At 33.5% G+C, this 20090-nt stretch overlaps 1 protein-coding gene across 1 annotated transcript; it reads right to left on the reverse strand.

Annotated features, from left to right (window-relative positions):
- Window positions 1-3342: 3342 nt before the first annotated feature.
- LOC123524266 (protein PFC0760c-like) lies at window positions 3343-9000 on the reverse strand. The gene is made up of 5 exons (XM_053539791.1): window positions 8919-9000; window positions 7619-8053; window positions 4991-5059; window positions 4346-4737; window positions 3343-4174 (listed from the first exon to the last, which is right to left on the reverse strand). Exons 2-5 carry the CDS (start codon window positions 8027-8029, stop codon window positions 3343-3345), a joined length of 1704 nt encoding a protein of 567 aa, XP_053395766.1. The 5' UTR covers window positions 8030-8053; window positions 8919-9000.
- Between the last annotated feature and the right edge of the window lie 11090 nt (window positions 9001-20090).

The following is a 20090-nucleotide window of genomic DNA, read 5'->3' on the forward strand; positions in this document are numbered from 1 at the left end:
TTTCTTTTATGTAGTTTTAAGAAAATTCATTAACATGAGAAGAGCATTTGTACGGTGGTATGTTTAGGACATATGTTATTTTTTTTAAGATTAAATTATATCGTGCGCACGACATCTTATCTTGAGCGATCAACATCTTATCTCGTGCGCACGAAATCTTATCTCGAGCGATCAACATATTATCTCGTGCGCACAACATCTTATCTTGAGCGATCAAATTCTTATCTCAAGCGATCAACATATTATCTTGAGCGATCAACATCTTATCTCGAGCGATCAACATCTTATCTTGAGCGATCAACATATTATCTTGAGCGATCAACATCTTATCTCGTGCGCACGACATCTTATCTCGAGCGATCAACATATCATCTTGAGCGATCAACATATTATCTTGAGCGATCAACATCTTATCTTGAGCGATCAACATATTATCTTGAGCGATCAACATCTTATCTTGAGCGATCAACATATTATCTTGAGCGATCAACATCTTATCTCGAGCGATCAACATCTTATCTTGAGCGATCAACATCTTATCTCGAGCGATCAACATCTTATTTCGTGCGCACGACATCTTATCTTGAGCGATCAACATCTTATCTTGAGCGATCAACATATTATCTTGAGCGATCAACATCTTATCTCGTGCGCACAACATCTTATCTCGAGCGATCAACATATCATCTTGAGCGATCAACATATTATCTTGAGCGATCAACATATTATCTTGAGCGATCAACATCTTATCTTGAGCGATCAACATATTATCTTGAGCGATCAACATCTTATCTTGAGCGATCAACATCTTATCTCGAGCGATCAACATCTTATTTCGTGCGCAATAGATCTTATCTTGAGCGATCAACATCTTATCTCGAGCGATCAACATATTATCTTGAGGGATCAACACATACTCGAGCGATCAACATCTTATCTTGAGCGATCAACATATTATCTCGAGTGATCAATATATTATCTTGAGCGATCAACATATTATCTTGAGCGATCAACATCTTATATCGAGCGATCAACATATTATCTTGAACGATCAACATATTATCTTGAGCGATCAACATATTACCTTTAGCGATCAACATCTTATCTTGAGCGATCAACATATTATCTTGAGCGATCAACATCTTATCTCGAGCGATCAACATATTATCTTGAGCGATCAACATTTTATCTCGAGCGATCAACATCTTATTTCGTGCGCACGACATCTTATTTTGAGCGATCAACATCTTATCTCGAGCGATCAACATATTATCTTGAGCGATTAACATATTATCTCGAGCGATCAACATCTTATCTTGAGCGATCAACATATTATCTCGAGCGATCAACATATTATCTTGAGCGATCAACATCTTATCTCGAGCGATCAACATATTATCTTGAGCGATCAACATCTTATCTTGTGCGATCAACATTTTATCTCGAGCGCACGACATCTTATTTATATATATTAAGGCCCTTTGTGTGTGCATTTAGGTCATCAGTAAAACATACGGACAAGTTGTTAATTAGGGTCCCGCCTATTCCGCTGTTACTTAAACTTCACACAAGTACATGTACAAGTTTATTACATCAATTGGGAAAGCAATGCATATAATTGGTCATCCTATCTTCAAAATCAAATGAACCAATGATGCATACTGCATGTTAGAACAGCAACAAATTTCAGTTCGACTGATAAATTCGCGCAGAAAAGTTGCATGCATGAATTAAGGGAAAACAAGGAAAATCGTTTAATATATGGACGAAGTATGGAAGCCCTGGAGGGACAATTGATTTCCGTACTTCCCACTTCTGACTTCTAACTTTTGCACTTCTCACTTCCAACTTCTTGACTTCCTACTTCTAACTTCCACACTTCTGACTTCTAACTTCCGCACTTCCGCACTTCTGACTTCCAACTTCCCGACTTCATAAGATGTTGATCGCTCAAGATAATATGTTGATCGCTCGAGATAAGATGTTGATCGCTCGAGATAAGATGTTGATCGCTCAAGATAATATGTTGATCGATCAAGATAATATGTTGATCGCTCGAGATAAGATGTTGATCGCTCAAGATAAGATGTCGTGCGCACGAGATAAGATGTTGATCGCTCAAGATAAGATGTCGTGCGCACGAAATAAGATGTTGATCGCTCAAGATAAGATGTTGATCGCTCAAGATAATATGTTGATCGCTCGAGATAAGATGTTGATCGCTCAAGATAAGATGTCGTGCGCACGAGATAAGATGTTGATCGCTCAAGATGATTTAATCCTAAAAAAATAATTGCATGTCCTAAACATACCACCGTACGTTTGTAATCTAAAAAGGCTGGCATGATACCGTGAGCATAATACATTTTATATAAAATATATAGAATCGTATTTAGTCTTCAGGTAACCATATACAATTACAAATACTTTGTTAGTAACATGAAATAGAGACAATACTATACACACATCTACATAGACATATAGTAAAGTGATACAACACTTGAAATATGAAGACTGCCTGCCTGCCTGACTGACTGACTGATTGTGTGGTTCAACAATTGACAGATTGATTGATTGATTGACAGATTGATTTATAAATGTTATTACAATGCATGAGTTTCTACTGAATAAAAAATAAATAAATAAAGGAGTAGAAGATCTAATAAAACTGAGTGATTGACTGATTGCCATTTTCGTTCAACAAAATAGCGACAAATGCCACTGAATTAAAATGAGTGAAGAAAGTATTGAAACAGTTTTGAAGAGCACACCAGGGAATATGTTTATAGGATATTATATCAAATAAAGAGAAAGTCTTTTTAATTAACTTGGACGTAAATTAAAACATATAACGATTGCCAATAAAGAATATAGTAAACCTGTTCATATTCCCAAACAGAAACTTCTTAACTGTAATTTATTTCTTAACAATTATCATAAGAACAAATACCACAAATATCACCGTATAAGTTGCACTGGCAACGCGAGAGGTCTTTTTGACTCTCAATTAAGACTTAACATCGACTATGACTGAGTAGAATATACGACAAGTTAAATGATCACCAGTATACAAAACTAATAACAAAACTAATAAACATGTATTCACGATTAGACTATACTGGGGTTTATCTATATATTATGATATTTAAATCGACATCACTGATTATTTTGAAAACGTCTGTTATCTTCCTTTAATTCATAAGCCAATAACAACGTGAGGGCTTTCTGCTTTAACACTTAAAACATATGTCAAAGACTTTGTTGAGATTAAATTCAGTGTGCAACACTTCAATGGACACGGGCCATTCTGCATCAATTGGTCTCGGTCGCACCTTTGCTATTCTAAGAAAATGTTTTCGTATTGCTGTCAGATAGAACTATAATAATTGAAATCAAAATCATAATAACTGCACCCATTAAAGCTATCATGCATGTCAATAGGAAGATGACATCTTCGCTTTTGGTAACTCTCCATTCATCCCTTATTTTTCTGAAAACATGTGAATCAGATCCTTCACACTTGGCACACTCGCTCTGTCTATTGTCGAAGAAATCAATAAAACGATCGCAACTGTTTTGTGAATCATCATAATGATCGTAAAAATCTTCATCATCGCTAACATCTTGATCATCGTTATAATGATCGTAATCGTCTTGTGTGTCATCATAATTATCGTAATCATCTTGATCATCGCTATAATGATCGGTGTCATCATAATGATCGTAATGATCTTGATCATCGCTATAATGATCGTAATCGTCTTGTGAATCATCATTGTGGTCGTAATCATCTTGATCATCGCTATAATGATCGGTGTCATCATAATGATCGTAATAATCTTGATCATCGTTATAATTGTCGTAATCGTCTTGTGAATCATCATTGTGGTCGTAATCATCTTGATCATCGCTATAATGGTCGGTGTCATCATAATTATCGTAATCATCTTGATCATCGCTATAATGGTCGTAATCGTCTTGTGAATCATCACTATGGTCGTAATCATCTTGATAATCGCTATAATGGTCGGTGTCATCATAATTATCGTAATCATCTTGATCATCGCTATAATGATCGGTGTCATCATAATTATCGTAATCATCTTGATCATCGCTATAATGATCGTAATCGTCTTGTGAATCATCATTGTGGTCGTAATCATCTTGATCATCGCTATAATGATCGGTGTCATCATAATGGATCGTAAGATCATATGATATCGTATAATTGTCGTGTAATCTGTCTTTGAATCATAAATGTGGTCGTATCATCTTGATCATCGCTTAAATGGTCGCGTTTGTCATCATTAATTTTACGTAATCATCTTATATCGCTATAATGGACGTATCGTCTTGTGAATCATCACTATGGTCGTAATCATCTTGATAATCGCTATAATGGTCGGTGTCATCATAATTATCGTAATCATCTTGATCATCGCTATAATGATCGGTGTCATCATAATGATCGTAATGATCTTGATCATCGCTATAATGATCGTAATCGTCTTGTGAATCATCATTGTGGTCGTAATCATCTTGATCATCGTTATAATGGTCGTAATCGTCTTGTGAATCATCATTATGGTCGTAAGGATCATAATCGTAATCGTCATCAGATGGTTGTAGAATGTAGGTTATCTTCTCCTTGACAATATCAAGTGGGTCTGTTCTGATAATTGTAATGTCATGCGATAAGCTTAGCATTCCACTTGTTGTTCCAAGACGTAACATTGCCTACAAATCATTATTATTTGTGGTTACTGTAACAATAAAATTATATCCGAACAAAAAATATAAATGACCTATTCCTTATCGGTTAACTTTTGAATTCATGATTTCCCAAAATTGCCACGAAATTTCATGAAAATGAATTAAACGAATTTTGTTAAAATGTGTTCACATCAAATTTTGTACTGACATTTACTATGAAATATATACACAATTATTATGATTAACACAGAAATACAAATGATGATAAACAAGAAACCTTTTCTATTATGTCCCATTTGTTTTCAAAAACAGTTTGATCAATTTCTGCCTCCTGGGAATGTTGAGTCTGGAATACAAGATTATGCAAAGATTTTGAGTCTGAAATACAAGACTATGCAAAGATGTTGAGTCTGAAATACAAGACTATGCAAAGATGTTGAGTCTTATATTTAATACTAGTCTGAAATACAAGACTATGCAAAGATGTTGAGTCTTAAATACAAGACTATGCAAAGATGTTGAGTCTTATATACAACACTAGTTTAAAATACAAGATTATGCAAAGATGTTGAGTCTAAAATACAAGACCATGCAAAGATGTTGAGTCTTATATTTAATACTAGTCTGAAATACAAGACTATGCAAAGATGTTGAGTCTAAAATACAAGACTATGCAAAGATGTTGAGTCTTATATTTAATACTAGTCTGGAATACAAGATTATGCAAAGATGTTGAGTCTAAAATACAAGACTATGCAAAGATGTTGAGTCTTATATTTAATACTAGTCTGAAATACAAGACTATGCAAAGATGTTGATTCTAAAATACAAGACTATGCAAAGATGTTGAGTCTTATATACAACACTAGTCTAAAATACAAGATTATGCAAAGATGTTGAGTCTAAAATACAAGACCATGCAAAGATGTTGAGTCTTATATACAATACTAGTCTGAAATACAAGATTATGCAAAGATGTTGAGTCTAAAATACAAGACTATGCAAAGATATTGAGTCTGAAAAACAGGACTATGCAAAGATGTTGAGTCTGAAATACAAGACTATGAAAAGGTATTGAGTCTGAAATACAAGACTATGCAAAGATGTTGCGTCTGAAATATAAGAATATGCAAAGATTTTAAGAATTAAACGATTTCTCTTAATGTTTACCAATAAATGTTTTCAATATGTACTGTTCATCTACATATTAAGTTTTGTTGCTTGCTTGTCCATATCTATCTAGAGTTGTCCTTGCTTGTCTGTTTGTCCGTCCGTCCGTCTGTTCGTATTGGTGTAGAAAACATTTCAAAATGTATTGCATTCAGATTAATCAAATTTCACACGATTGGCATTCAGCATGTAGAGCTGTAGAGCTGTGCACTTTGTGTTTTAATTGGAATTTCACACAGCCAAACCAGGGTCATGTCCTTGACTTAGTCAAAAATATGCATGAAAGTAACTAAAAATTTGTGTCGCTGTATTTCATAAGTATTTGAACTAGAATTATGAAACCTTATAACAGTATTATTAAGCATACATGTGCAGTTGTGTACCTGGGGTTTTGTATGATATTTTACCCAGCCTTACCAGAGATATGACCCTTGTCTTAGTCAAACATATGTGTAAAAGGGTCTAAAAATGTGTCGCATATAGGGTCATGAAACATTACAGGAATATTATTTAACATGTGAAGTTGTACACCTGGCGTTTTGTCTGAGATTTCTATCGGTCAGACCAGAGTTATGGCCCTTGATTTAGTAAAAAATATATATTAAGGACCTAAAAGTTTGTATCTCAAGTAGCTCAAAAAGTATTTGACTTAGAGACATAAACCATTATAGGATTGTTATGTAGCGTGAGAAGTTGTGCACCTGGTGTTCTGTTTGCGATTTTACTCAGTCAGACCAAAATTATGGTCATTGACTTTGTAAAAATACACATAAAGTGCTTAAAAGTTTGTGACGCATACATCTTAAATATAGTTATGAAACCATGATGGAATATTATTCAGCATGTACATTTGTGCAGGTGAGTTTTGTTTTGGTTTTCACTCTGCAATACCACAGTTATGGCTCTTGCCTTAGTCAAAAACATGCATTTAGGGCAAAACAGGCTGTGTCCAAAAATTGTTTGGCATAGAGTAATAAAACATGAAAGGATTGTTACATAGCATTTGAAGTTGTTCACCTGGTGTTCTGTTTGCGGTTTCACTCAGCCAGACCGGAGGTATGGTCTTTAACTTATTGAAAAATACTAATAAAATACTTAAAGGTTTGTGTTACATTTATCTTAAAACGATTACACCTAGAGTCATGACACCATGTACAACGACAAGAAGTGGAGGTTATCAGTATCCTATGGACAAACAACTAGTTCTTTTTCTGGACTGAAAGAAAGGGATTTTAAACTGAATGTGTTAGATGTATTACTTGGTTATTTACATAAATTTATAAGCGTAAGCAATGCATCTTGTACATAATTCATGGAGGTTTATTCCTTAATACTGTTGTCAGTATTTTAAAGGTACTTCCAAATTATATATACCTCCAACGGATCCGCATGAAATTAATTAAAAGATGACCTTTGATAAGCAGATCTTAGTATTAATTGAAACAGTTAGCTCAGAAAACTAAATAATGGTATGATTTATAGGGTACTACACGATTTGATGAATATTTCAATTTACTAGATTGTATTTGAACAATATAATCAGTAGTGAGACACGAACAATGCTATACTATAGAAAGTAAAAGAAGATGCTAATTGGAAAATGTACTGCTTATTGAATATAAGATCAAAACTTTTAAACCGCTTCATTAATATACAGTATTGACCGATGCCTGTATGACATTTAAAGCATTCTTAATCATTGTACACTGGCTTAAAGTGAATACTAAAGTCTTACCTCATTTCTTATATTTCTTATTCTAACAATATCTGCTTCTTCAGAAGTTTCTGTGTCTGGTATATTACCGTTATCTTGTTCGCTCCACCACTTTGATCTTCTGTCTAGTCCACACGTATGTCTAAGCAGATAAACAAGCAAGGAAACATCAAAGTCGTTTGAAGTCGGAGGGGCATACTGTGGGTATAACAGACTATGCTGCTTTCTGCTGATTATATTATTCTTCTTTGCATAATTGATTGTCCTGATTAACTGCTGTAGCGTTTGGTGCAGTTGGGCTGGTGGTATAGTGTGATCAAACCTGGCTCTTAGAACTGGAGTTCCATATTTCACCACCAACAGATGTAATCTTAGGTAATAGCCTTCTTTTTTCTTTGTCTCAAGTTCAATGGCAGTTCTACCAGTAGCCATTTCAGCACAGCTGTATTAAGTTATCTGAAATTGTAATATATATTTTGTCAATTTTATTGTCAGATTTTGTACGTTAGGATGGATGAAGCTCTGCTGGTTTCTCCTGTTTCGTAGTATTTTGGATATTATATGGTGTTTCATTGAAGTTTCACCAATTGTTATAACAAACTGAATACATGTGCCATTTTAAAATTGAAATGGATTGCAGTCCCGTTCTAGGCAATAGAAATTTCTGGGTCGTCCGCCTATTCAAGAGGACCACTGGTTCTTCCAAGAAAAGACGGCCTTGCGTGTATTGATGCATTACATCGGGCACGTTAAGGAACCAGACTGTTTATTCGCAAAAATCTAGGCTACGTTAACCCTTATATTTCAAAAATCTTTTGCATTTTTTGTCTTAATCGTGACAACAACGCTATATCTCGTATTGATGAGTGCGAGAGGTCACACATGTAGAAACTTCTATTTTTAAACCGATGTAAACAAAATACTTGTTTCGACGTTTATCGTTGCATAATAGAACGATAATTAGCGTCCTACTACCGGATAGGCAATACCAATAGATTTAAATTAACGGTAATGCTCTAACATAAATATATGTATAATCTTCCTTACAAACAAAATAAAATAAAAAGCTTTTTTACGCGTTAACAACGAATCAGTCATGTAATTGGTCCTTCAATCACAAGACATGTTAACGAAATCAATCATTCAATATCTCCATTGTATTTGAATATATTTAGCTAAGCGGCCTACACTTTTGAAAAATTGAAAACGAAAGTTAAGTTTTGAATATACTATATCCAGTAACACATCATACTTATACTTAAACACGAAATATAGCATCAAATCCAGGATAGATTACTGAAATGTTTTTAAATAAACTTACTAGACCGTTTGCAACCTGAGTATGTGCTTTGCGTGTGTCATATTAGAGGAATACCAACTTTATCACAATTTCTAAAAATATCGCTAAAGATATAAAGAGGTCATTAGTTTAAAGTAAGGGAAGTTATCGTACAAAGACAACTTTGGACCATTTTGATCTGTCGTGACAACATGAATTGTAAGATTATTGAAAACCTTAATCAAGGGGGAATATTGTAATTATCAAAGTGTAGAAAGCTGTCATAGTTCTTACAAAAAGATTCGTAAATGTTCTGTTCCCTAAACTGCAGTGTTTTTACTACACTTTAATGTTGAAAAATAAATAGAACTAATATGCAATATACTTTGTACAAACTTTATTGTGAAAGTTTGTAAACGATTTTCTTAGCTCACTTGAGCACAAAGTGTTCATTTCCTCAAACGTGGTATATGTGCTTACATAGTCCTGTTGCGAAGTTTTTCCTACGGTTTCGCTACGCTGTGTGCATAGAAATCACCAGAGCTAAAACATCTTCAAACGATATCTCCTTCTTAACCACTGGTTACATTATTCCACAGATATGTTTCTTGGGTAAACCTCTCCCAGTGTTGTTCAAATAATTCAAATTTATGTTGAAAATGTTGCCATGTGATGTCTTGGTCATTATTTTGTAATATATACATATTTTTGGGGTAGCGCTCTACCAAGATCATTCAATAAATTTTGATTCGACAGAACGATATTAATAAATTAAGCATATATTTGTAAAATATCCTCAAATCACACAGAGACCATCTACACATTTATGTACGCGAAGGTATAGTAGCATAATTACGCATTTGGAATATGTATTGACTAAATATTTGACAAACTGATTGACTGAGCAACTGACTGACTGGTAATAATGATTACTCTTAGGCATTTACTTTTGCTATATTCACGAGTTTCATCGTTCACAAATATTCAAACACATTTCCGGATTCCCTTTTCAAAAGGTCACTAATTAAACACTTATAAAAAACAGGACAAAATTGAGCAAATTCGCAAAATAAAGTAATTCGCAGTTTTGACATGAATGAATATGACATATAGAAGGAATAAATGAATTAGGAGCATTTCAATGCGTAAACAAATGAATGATTGATTTTATAACTAACAATGTTAACTTCTTTGATGGATAATCTTCTCGTAAGAACAACACTATAACCAGCTGAGTTAATAAACAATCAAATGCAATATTCAGATATTGAAGGAGGATCTAAAAATCAAAAATATATAATAAATGTTGTAATAAATTCGGTTCTGGTGAATGCCATGCAAGATCGACCTCGGATATTGTCGAATTTAATGTCAGCTAGAAATTTGAATTCGGTGCATTTGAATGTCGAATATCGTGCCAGAACGACATTGGGTCTTTGCGAATGTCGAATGTCGTGCCAACTCGCCACTGAATCTTGGCAAATATCGTCAGCTTGAAATTTAATATGCACGAACGTGGTGTCAACATAATGCATCTTACCGTAAAATACAATTATTCAAATAAATGATAGTGCGTAATCTGTACAGTCGTGTTTATACGTGTGAGTATGATTTAGCGCTTTTTTTATCTGATAAAACTATAAAAAGTGTAATCAAAAACATAGCAACAATACCGCTAAAATATAAATTACACATTTCAAAAGACAGATCATATATTCGTGTTTTTTCTCCAATCATCTCTCATTTTTTCTCGAAACTTTTGAATAAGTTTCCTTGACACATCACACTCTTCATTCCTAACTCTAAATCATAAAAGTCGAAATCGCATTCTCTATTGTCGTAATGAATGTAATTTTCTAGCGTGTCCTTATTATCAAGACTGTCGATTTAAGCATCCAAAATGTCCTGTAATTTTTCACTATGGTGGCACTTCCTTGCTCATCTTTCTTTGTAACCACCTTAGATACTTGTTTTTGTTATATATTTTGCTTATGTTTAAACTTAAAAATGATTTAACAAGCAATATGTTTTAACATAGGCATTTGAAATACATATAGAAATTCTGATCATTTTTACTGTAAATGTCCCGCATGCTTCAATAAATATAAAGTGCAAATATAAGATAATGCCCACTGTATTGCATTGATATTTGATAAAACATTCATATATTTTTAGTTTGGAGTTTATACGTCAGAGCGAGACCAGTTTAGGCCGATTCGTGACTTTCCAGTCACAAGAATAAGTCTTTTGCACTAAGTGTGCGCGGGCACCATCAACCTTCAGTAAGCCAGTTTGATCAGCATCTCAAACAAGGTTTCAAAAGCAAAGCGGGGATATGAGAGCGATTCGAAGCCGATCACGGGACATTTCCTTTCTAAATTAAGTGAAATAGATTAGTTTCATTTGGGTCTAATATTTTCCTATCTGTTGAATATGCATACGCACTGGACTTACTATTAGATGTGACTGGACATACTGGATCATATTGTCCATTTTTATTTTGTTTTTATTCTTATTTGCACATAATTGAGATCGACTAGTTCCTCCGCCGGTTTTAACCATGAAAGTTTAATGTCTTTTTGTATGCTATACGAAAGGCAGAAAGTATACATTAATTAAAGAATTAAAAATTCGTCTTATTTTCAGAATTATTGTGTTAGTTTTATGAAAACAACGCTGAAGATACAGTAAGAATACATTCGTTCCAAGAACGAGCACCCGGAAATCAAAACCCTACAGCAGTGTATATATAGATGATAAACATGGAAACAAAAAGCATAAACGTAAACATACAGGCAACGAAAATGAAACAATCATTCAAAGAAACATATCCAAGCACCACCTTGGAACAGCTAGTGGCAAGAAATGAATTTTCCAACGTTTGAATGCAATGAATTAGTTGGAAAATAATTTCCCTTGATTGGTCAGTCTCTACTTGTTTTGTTGGTCATGTGACTAATGGTCAGATAGGTGACCACGCTAGAATAATTGTCATTCAGCGAAGGGCTTTACATGTGTCCTGTAGGACAGACATTTTATTTGATACTTTGCGAATGGACGACCGTGATACTGAGAGAAGACCCGAAAATTCCGGAGAGGATCAATTACAGGGAACTGGGCGGTTAGAATCTGCTATACCACAGGCTTTGGATAAATTGCAGACTCAGCAAAATGAACTTGTTCATTTACGAGCTGAAGTGAAAGACAGTAATAATTCAGTGAAATCGGAAGGTAACAAGTTGAAAGAGAAAGAACTCTCCTGGAAACGAGAAGGAAATAAGGTGCAGTACAATTTTATTTCCGATATTGAGCAGGATTGTACACAAGTTGCTTGGGTAATTTCTAAAAATAAGTAAACTTATGCTGAAGAACTTATTAAAGAGTGTTGTGATAAACTGAAAAAGAGGAATAAACTGATCCGTATAGCTGACACCTCGGAAGGAGGTAGATATACTGTTAAGTTATATGAAGCGAACCCAATCGCAAGTGAAAGCGAAGGTGTGTCTCGAATGAATAAAGCAGAAAATTGAGCTCTAACCGAAAGAGAAAACAGGCGGCGTCAAAGAAGGAAGCTAAGGTTAAACGTTCTTCGATTACACCTGCCTCTTGCTATTAGAGATCAGGGTACTCCATTACAGTCATGGAGAGGTTCGGCATTACCGACAGCAAACAATCTGCCATTTCCCGGAACTTCATCCAATTTTCATAGCTACAACGCAAGGAGGAATGGGTGCTGCTTCTCATGTTGAATTTTCCAACATTTCCGAAGGGGTTGTCTTGTCAGTAAAACCAGTCAGCAGGGCGCGTTCATTAACAAAGGACAGTAATTTGAAAGATGGGTATGTTTCTATTTATAGTAACGGCGTTGATAGCAAATTTACCAATAATTGTTATGAATACGAGTCTGGACAAAACAAAACTTGGTGAAAAGAAGATTAAAAAACAATTTACAATTTACATGTTACAATAATGCTGTTTCAGTCAAGAATGATTTAATTTTGTCTGGTTTTGTACCGAAAGCTGAAAAATCACAGTGGAATCCTGTTCAAAATCATGAATTTTTGGGGGCAAATTGAAATTCTAGGGACTTTTGTATATCAATACCTTATAAGAGAATAGAAAAGGCATTTCATATACTTTCAGATATTGAGAAAATTTAAGGATACACAGGAGAGTGTTGGTTAAGAAAGTAGCCAGTTTTGTAGGACAGATTATTTCTATGTACTGGGAAGTTTGTGTCAGTTTATGACCAGATATTTAAGCATTGCCATTTGCTTAGCAAATACTTGGCATTCTTAAATCAAGTTGTCATCTGAAAACATGGAACAATTATCCTTTCGGAAATCAAATTTGTCTGAAATGAATTATAGATTTCTGGGTAAAAGGCCGGTTTGTTCCAAGTTTGTGTATAGTGATGCTAGTAATGTAGCATATTCTGGTTATATGGTGAACACTGTTAATTGGATTGCCCATGTTATGTGGGACTGCATAGAAGCCAAAAAAGCCTCAACGTGGAGGAAATTAGTGGCAGTATATAGAGTTTTAAATTGACATTGAAAGATACATTAGCTTCAAATAAGGTGAAATGGTTTACAGATAATCAAGGTGTGAGTAGTATTATTGAAAAAGGGTCTATGAAAAATGATTTGCAAGATATAGCATTTAAGATTCATTCTTTTTGTATTAAAAATTCGATCATTTAAGCAAAGAATGGATTCCAAGGGAAAAGAATGAAAAGGCAGATTACTTGTCCAAGATCGTAGAAAGGTATGATTGGGAGTTGTCTCCCTTTTTCATTAATTTGATCATTGAAAGATTTGGTACATTGGACGTAGATTGGTTCGCTTTACCTCACAACGCAAAATTACCAATATGTTATAGCAGATTTTGGAAATCATTTTGCACAGGGGTAGATGCATTCAGTATAAACTGGAAAGGCAAATTTGGATTATTTGTTCCGCCAGTAAATTTGATTTCTAGGGGTTTTTTTTAGAAAATGTCACATGATAAAGCAAGTGGAATTTTAGTAGTTCCATTGTGGAAATCAGCAGCTTACTGGCCTCTTATTTGGACAGGTTGTAATTTTGTTAGTAGTATTGTTGACTGGATGTATTTACCAAGTCAGAAAGAATATTATGTTTCAGGTATAAGCAGTTCAGGTATATTTGGCCATGAAGATTTGCATTTTAAAATGTTGGCTTTATAAGATGTATTTTAGATGTTTGAGGCATTGTATTTGTATATGACTAGTGTCAGATTTACTGATAGTAAATGAAAGATTAAACTGTGCTATGTATGTACAGTCTAGATATGGCGTGGCTGCCGTTACAATTGCTGACGAATGCTGCACGATGCTCGTCTTGGCTGACAAGCCATTAGAATATGTGAGGTTTAGTGAAATTGCTTAAAAATATGATTTTCATTTTTTTATTATTATTTATTTTTTTATTTTTGTTTTATTATTTTTCCCTAAACTGTGCTATAACATAAAAAGTCTTAGTATGGCGTGGCTACCATTATAATTGCTGACAAAGGTTGCATGATGCTTGTATTGGCTGAAAAGTCAAAAGAATATATATAAGATTAGAGAATTTGTTTAAAAATCATGGTTTTATTTCATTGATTGTTATATTAATTAGTTATATTTTTACGTATGTTTTTTTCAGTGCTTCTCAGATGAGATTGATGAACTGCCTCAAGTGTTGTCCGAGAAGGTGCCCTTGATCCCGGAACTACTGTCTTCAGCCCGAGCATACACAACCACAAAATCTTACATAAACGCTTTTCAGAGATGGAGACTTTGGGCGTCAAGTAATTCCGTAGGAGAAGAGGACATCTTGCCGGCAAAAACTTTTGTGTTTTCATTATATTTGTGTTCTAATGTGCTAATTCACCAAGTCCAGTTTTAAAAGCATTTTAAAGTGCTAAATATATACATGAATTATTTGGTTTAAAGTCACGAACAGAGTCAACATTGTTGAAAAATGTGCTAGAAGCATCAAAGAGGAATTTGTCTAATTCTATTGTGAAAAAAGAACCAGTAACTATTAAGATGCCGCATGATATGTATAAACGTTTATTTCAGTTTGGTAATCACTACTGGATGCACATAGCATTAAACAGGGTTTAAAACCCTGTAAAACATCCATTAAAATAGGAAAAACCATTAATTAACCCCATTAATTCTTGTGTCACTTTATTTAACAGGTTTCACAATATTAATGGGTTACATGTTAAAATACCATTAAAACACCCATTTTTGACCATGAATCATGCCATTAAAAACTTAGTTTGGTAGCTAAAAAAGTTAATGGCTTTGAAAAAAATAGTGAAATTCTGTATTTTTTTAATTTAACAGGATTATTCATGGCCCTTAAATTTGATTTAATGCCCATTAAATGTTCAGGTTCTGTACGATTTCATTTAAGAGTAAACTTAATGGCCCTTAACAGCAATGTGATGCCCGTTAAATCCTACATTCTGTAAAATATGATTCGTATATTTTCTCCTTGTTTTTGGTTTTTGGCTTGCACTCCCATTGAATGCTTATGATTCCAGTCCCATATTGTTCTAAAATGGACTTTAATTACAATAAATACATACTATGCACACATCGTCTGTAATATATCATGATGTTATATTTAGTTGCATTAAAGTTATTTCCCCTTGATGCAGTTGCGCCATTTTTTTTTAATGTTTGCCTAATTGTGTTCCTACAAAAAATCGGATTTATTTCAATGAAAGTTGGATGAAAACATACAAACTTATTTGATAACATCAATCTACATTACTTTGGTAAGTGTAAATCGTATTGATGCATGCCACTTTTTCTGTTTGTTTTTCTTGTCCAAATAATCAGCATTTGTATAAGAAAATGGGTGGGGTAAGGAATTTACATTATAAAATGTGTTCAGACCAGTTTAGATTTTCAAATTTTTCAACCCTTGTGTAGAAACTAAGGTTTATAGAGAAATGAACAGTACACATGATTGTGAAGATTTACAGTCTGATTTAAATTCATTTGGGGCATGGGCAGATCAATCGCTTCTTAGTTTCAATGAATCAAAGAGTGTGGTACGCTTGATTGGGGAGGGGGGAGCTACTTGTGATGCAATCCCTCAAACATTGCTCTTAGCTGTTTAAGTGCATGCACCTGAGCACAAAGTACTGAAGTAGAGCTAAATTGTGATTGCCCATTGTGCGCTGACATTGTCATCAACAGTTGCTTTTTTAATACACCTGATGCCTAATGTCTGTACCAATAAAAACTTGGTCAGAATGTTTGTCAATATTGTAATGTTGAATAGTTAAAACTACCCACATGGTCACTTGATCTATTAAACCGGTACCTGTAAACCCTTCTCAGTACAACACAATATAATACAATATCCATTTATTTTCTCATTTCATATGAACGTATGACAGAATAAGGATACAATATGACAAATGTTTGTACGAGGCTGTTACATGTGTTTACATTATAATATAAAGAGAGAAAAAAGAAGAAACAAATATTCTTCTAGCATTTTACAAAACAGTACATATGTATAGATACTATTACATGTGTAGTAATACGTAGTTTAAATCAATACGGCAAATATCAAGATGAAGTTGATTATCTTAAGATGTCTAATTCTGATGGCAAATATTTTCATGGCCCTTAATTTGATATACCATTAAAATATTATGAACCCATTAAAATTGAATCTGACATATTTAATGAGACCATTAATCATTTCTTTAATAATTAACGGCCATTAACAGATTATTAAAAAATTAATGGCCCCATTAGTTCTTACTAATTAATGTGGAATTAAGGGATACTTTTTAATGGCACATTAATTTCATGCCAATTAAAAATTTTCATGGAGTTTTAAGGAGCCTGTTAACTTATTTTAATGGTTTATTTTAAGCAGCTTTTCATGGCCATCAAAATCATTTTAACAAGGTATATTTTACCAGGGTTTTAATATACTTATTTCATGGCATTTTAATGTATGGCGTTAAAACTATGGTCATGAAAATCCCATTAAATAGTAAGAACTAATGGGTGAATTTTAATGGTGACCTGTTAAAACTCTGTTAAAAACGTTTGAAAAAATTAAGGCCAATTTCATGACCCTTTTAATGGCATGTGCATCCAGAAGTGAATATTAAGAACCACAGAACTATTATAGCATGTCCTATAGTATATGCAGGATTTCTAAGAAGTTCAGAGTTATTAAGTATTAAATCAAAGGCCTGAAGGGCCTGAGTCGGCTAATGATTGATGTACTGACAGTATAGTCTACCAGTTTCAGTTTGTTTTTAGTTTTTTTCTTAAAATTTCATAACACAGCTCGATATTTACCCAAAATATTATATCCGGATACGATTACACTTTTCTCCAGTTTCAACAATATATTTTACAAATTGTGATGATACGAAGACATTTAGCAGCAATTGGCAGTATCTGACATTGAAGTTTACGGTTAAATTACCTCTTATTTAAATCTTTTCATAAAAAGGTTGTTTCGTTTCGTGAAAGCAGCCAAACAAAGACGATCTACTTTCGATTTTAAAAACTACAAGAAAATACAAATTAATGTTTCGCCGATTTGTTTATTTCTCGAAAAATAAGAAATAAAATCATTTTTAATATCAGTAGTAACTAAACAAACCAGTAAGAGCTTCTTCTTCCGATAATTTATCCGTTTACTGACTGCAAAAGTCAACCCACGCAAAGTTTATAGAAATCATACGATGCGTGTTTACGTTCAATGTGGGAGAATTATGGCTGATCGGCTATGTTACCTAACGCATCCAGACGATTCAGATTTTGTTTTTAAAAAAGCATTGTGTGCGTTTCTGTAATTTTATATACGTTTTTATACGCTTAGAAATTATTAGACATGCGTATTTGCATTATTTCTACACGTAATTTACGCTTATACGCATCTTATCTGGAGCCCTGTGGAACTATTTTTTGTCTTTCGCTGGATGTTACCCAAGCTTTGTAAGCCTGCGCAATTCTTAAAATGCACATTTATGCTTAATGAGTTACATTCGAGTATTGCACAGTTACAAGTCATAAATATGACAGATTACATCGTATATTGGTCATAGCAAAGGGAATTGACACAACTTAACTTCATTTATGCAGTGAACTGTTTGAAGTTTGAGAAATCTAATGGAACTACATCCCTTCACGTGTTATTCGGTCCATTTAGAGAATCGCTGAACAGCAAGGACTCGTCAAAAGGCTTTCAGCCTTTAGCCTACTCAAAAATCTGACATTGTGATTGACAGTTCACATCTGAGGGCAGACACTGAATCATGTCCAGTTGTTAATTTAGAAAAAATATTTGTCATGGATTAACATTCCTGGGGATACTGACCATTTTATTTTTTGTAGAGTTATATTTAAGGACAATTCGTATCATTTAAGAAATTTTGATTCACATATATCTTATACAATATTGAGGGAATTATTTATAGAAGCTTTTTCACCTCATGTTGAGGATTGGTTTTCACTACTTGTGTTGTGGAGGTGCAACCTCCGCCGCCAATAATGGAGTTAAAGATAGATTGTTCAAAAGACATAGTAGATTGAAAAGTGCAAATGCAAAAGACGGTTACATTAAGGATTCTAATTAATGAAAGGCTACTTGTATCAAAATCCTTAGGTCTTTAATTTATTTTAGAATGACAGACATTTTGATGTTCAATGGTCTGGTTTAAATGTACAAAATCCGAGATTATCCCGTTCTTTATATTCAGCAGTGTCCAAACGCTTGCTCGCAATTTATTAATTAATAAATGATATTAAGTGAATATGGTTTTAGTATTTACTAGTAGAGATGGGTAAGTTAGGGAAAATGAAATTTCCAACGTTTGGATGCAATGAATTAGTTGGAAAATAATTTCCCCTGATTGGTCAGTCTCTACTTGTTTTGTTGGTCATGTGACTAGTGGTCAGATAGGTGACCACGCTAGAATAATTTTCATTCGGCGATGGGCATTACATGTGTGCTTTTAATTTGTTCATTTTAACCAGATCATTGAGGATGGTTATAATTATTATGAACATTAGTACTTGTGATTGAGTACACAGTGTTATATTTCAATTTAGAAGTAAAATGTTTGATAGGATAGTGTTGAATGAAATATTTTGTCAGGATGTTTGATGAGGATATACATTCTTGATAAAGGTATTCATGCCAGGTGAAACTTTGCAACTATAAAGGTGACATATGGCACGATATGGACCCCACAGAAATACTAGCGTAATTATATATAAAGAGCAAACCTTAATAGACATGTTTTCATGTACACAATATTTTTGCTTAAGGTAGAATAACAAGAAAAAACACAATTAGGGACCCTAAGAAACAAGGCAGAAGACAAATATTCAAGCAATTCAGTCCCATTTGACTTCAAGAACTGCCTATCCCAGAGTTTTCTGTTTAAGTGAGACGTTATCATTTGGATATAAACTTTTTCAAGATTTAATCTGTTATAGTGCAAAACATCTATAAACAAAATAAAAACCTCTATTCTGTTTTAGTGTAAAACATATATATACAAAAAAAGAAACTTAATGTGTCCCCGAACACGACTGATGTCGCTTGAATTGTTGAGTCAGAAGTTGGCAAAAATGTATTAAATTAAATACTTGTCGTTAAAATGACCTGCTTAAAATACAATTTGAATGTGTGAATGAGTATTAATTTTGAAAAGCAGCTTTATGACCGTTTCAATAAAAGTAATTTCGCTTTAGTACAGTAAGATTATAGAAGCCCTAACAAGATATTTTGTACAAAACAGAGTTTGAAATGAAAAAGTAGAAACAGTTAGTAACATGATTTAAACAGAAAACTATTGTTTCGAAATACTGTGAAGGTTAAAAAACGTATACTGAAGTACAAATTACTAGTTATGCTAGAAATAATGTAACAAACAACCCAAAATCATCATTTTCAAAACAAAAAGAAAGATAGGAAACATGTTTTTAAGTTGGAATTTGATTAAAACATTTCAAAATCATACAAAACCTTAAAATTGTCGAAAATTCAAAATCCAGCAATCTCATTTTTTAAGAATATGTAATATATTATGTAAATATGAGCATAATATGGAAATTGTATTAGCTACACTCCTTTTCGAGACACTCCTTTTCGAGTACCGCTCATAACAATTTATGATAATTTGGATGCAAGACGTCACTTTGGAAAA

This window comes from Mercenaria mercenaria, chromosome 3 (assembly GCF_021730395.1).
Source record: "Mercenaria mercenaria strain notata chromosome 3, MADL_Memer_1, whole genome shotgun sequence".
Taxonomy (NCBI): Eukaryota; Metazoa; Mollusca; class Bivalvia; order Venerida; family Veneridae; genus Mercenaria; species Mercenaria mercenaria.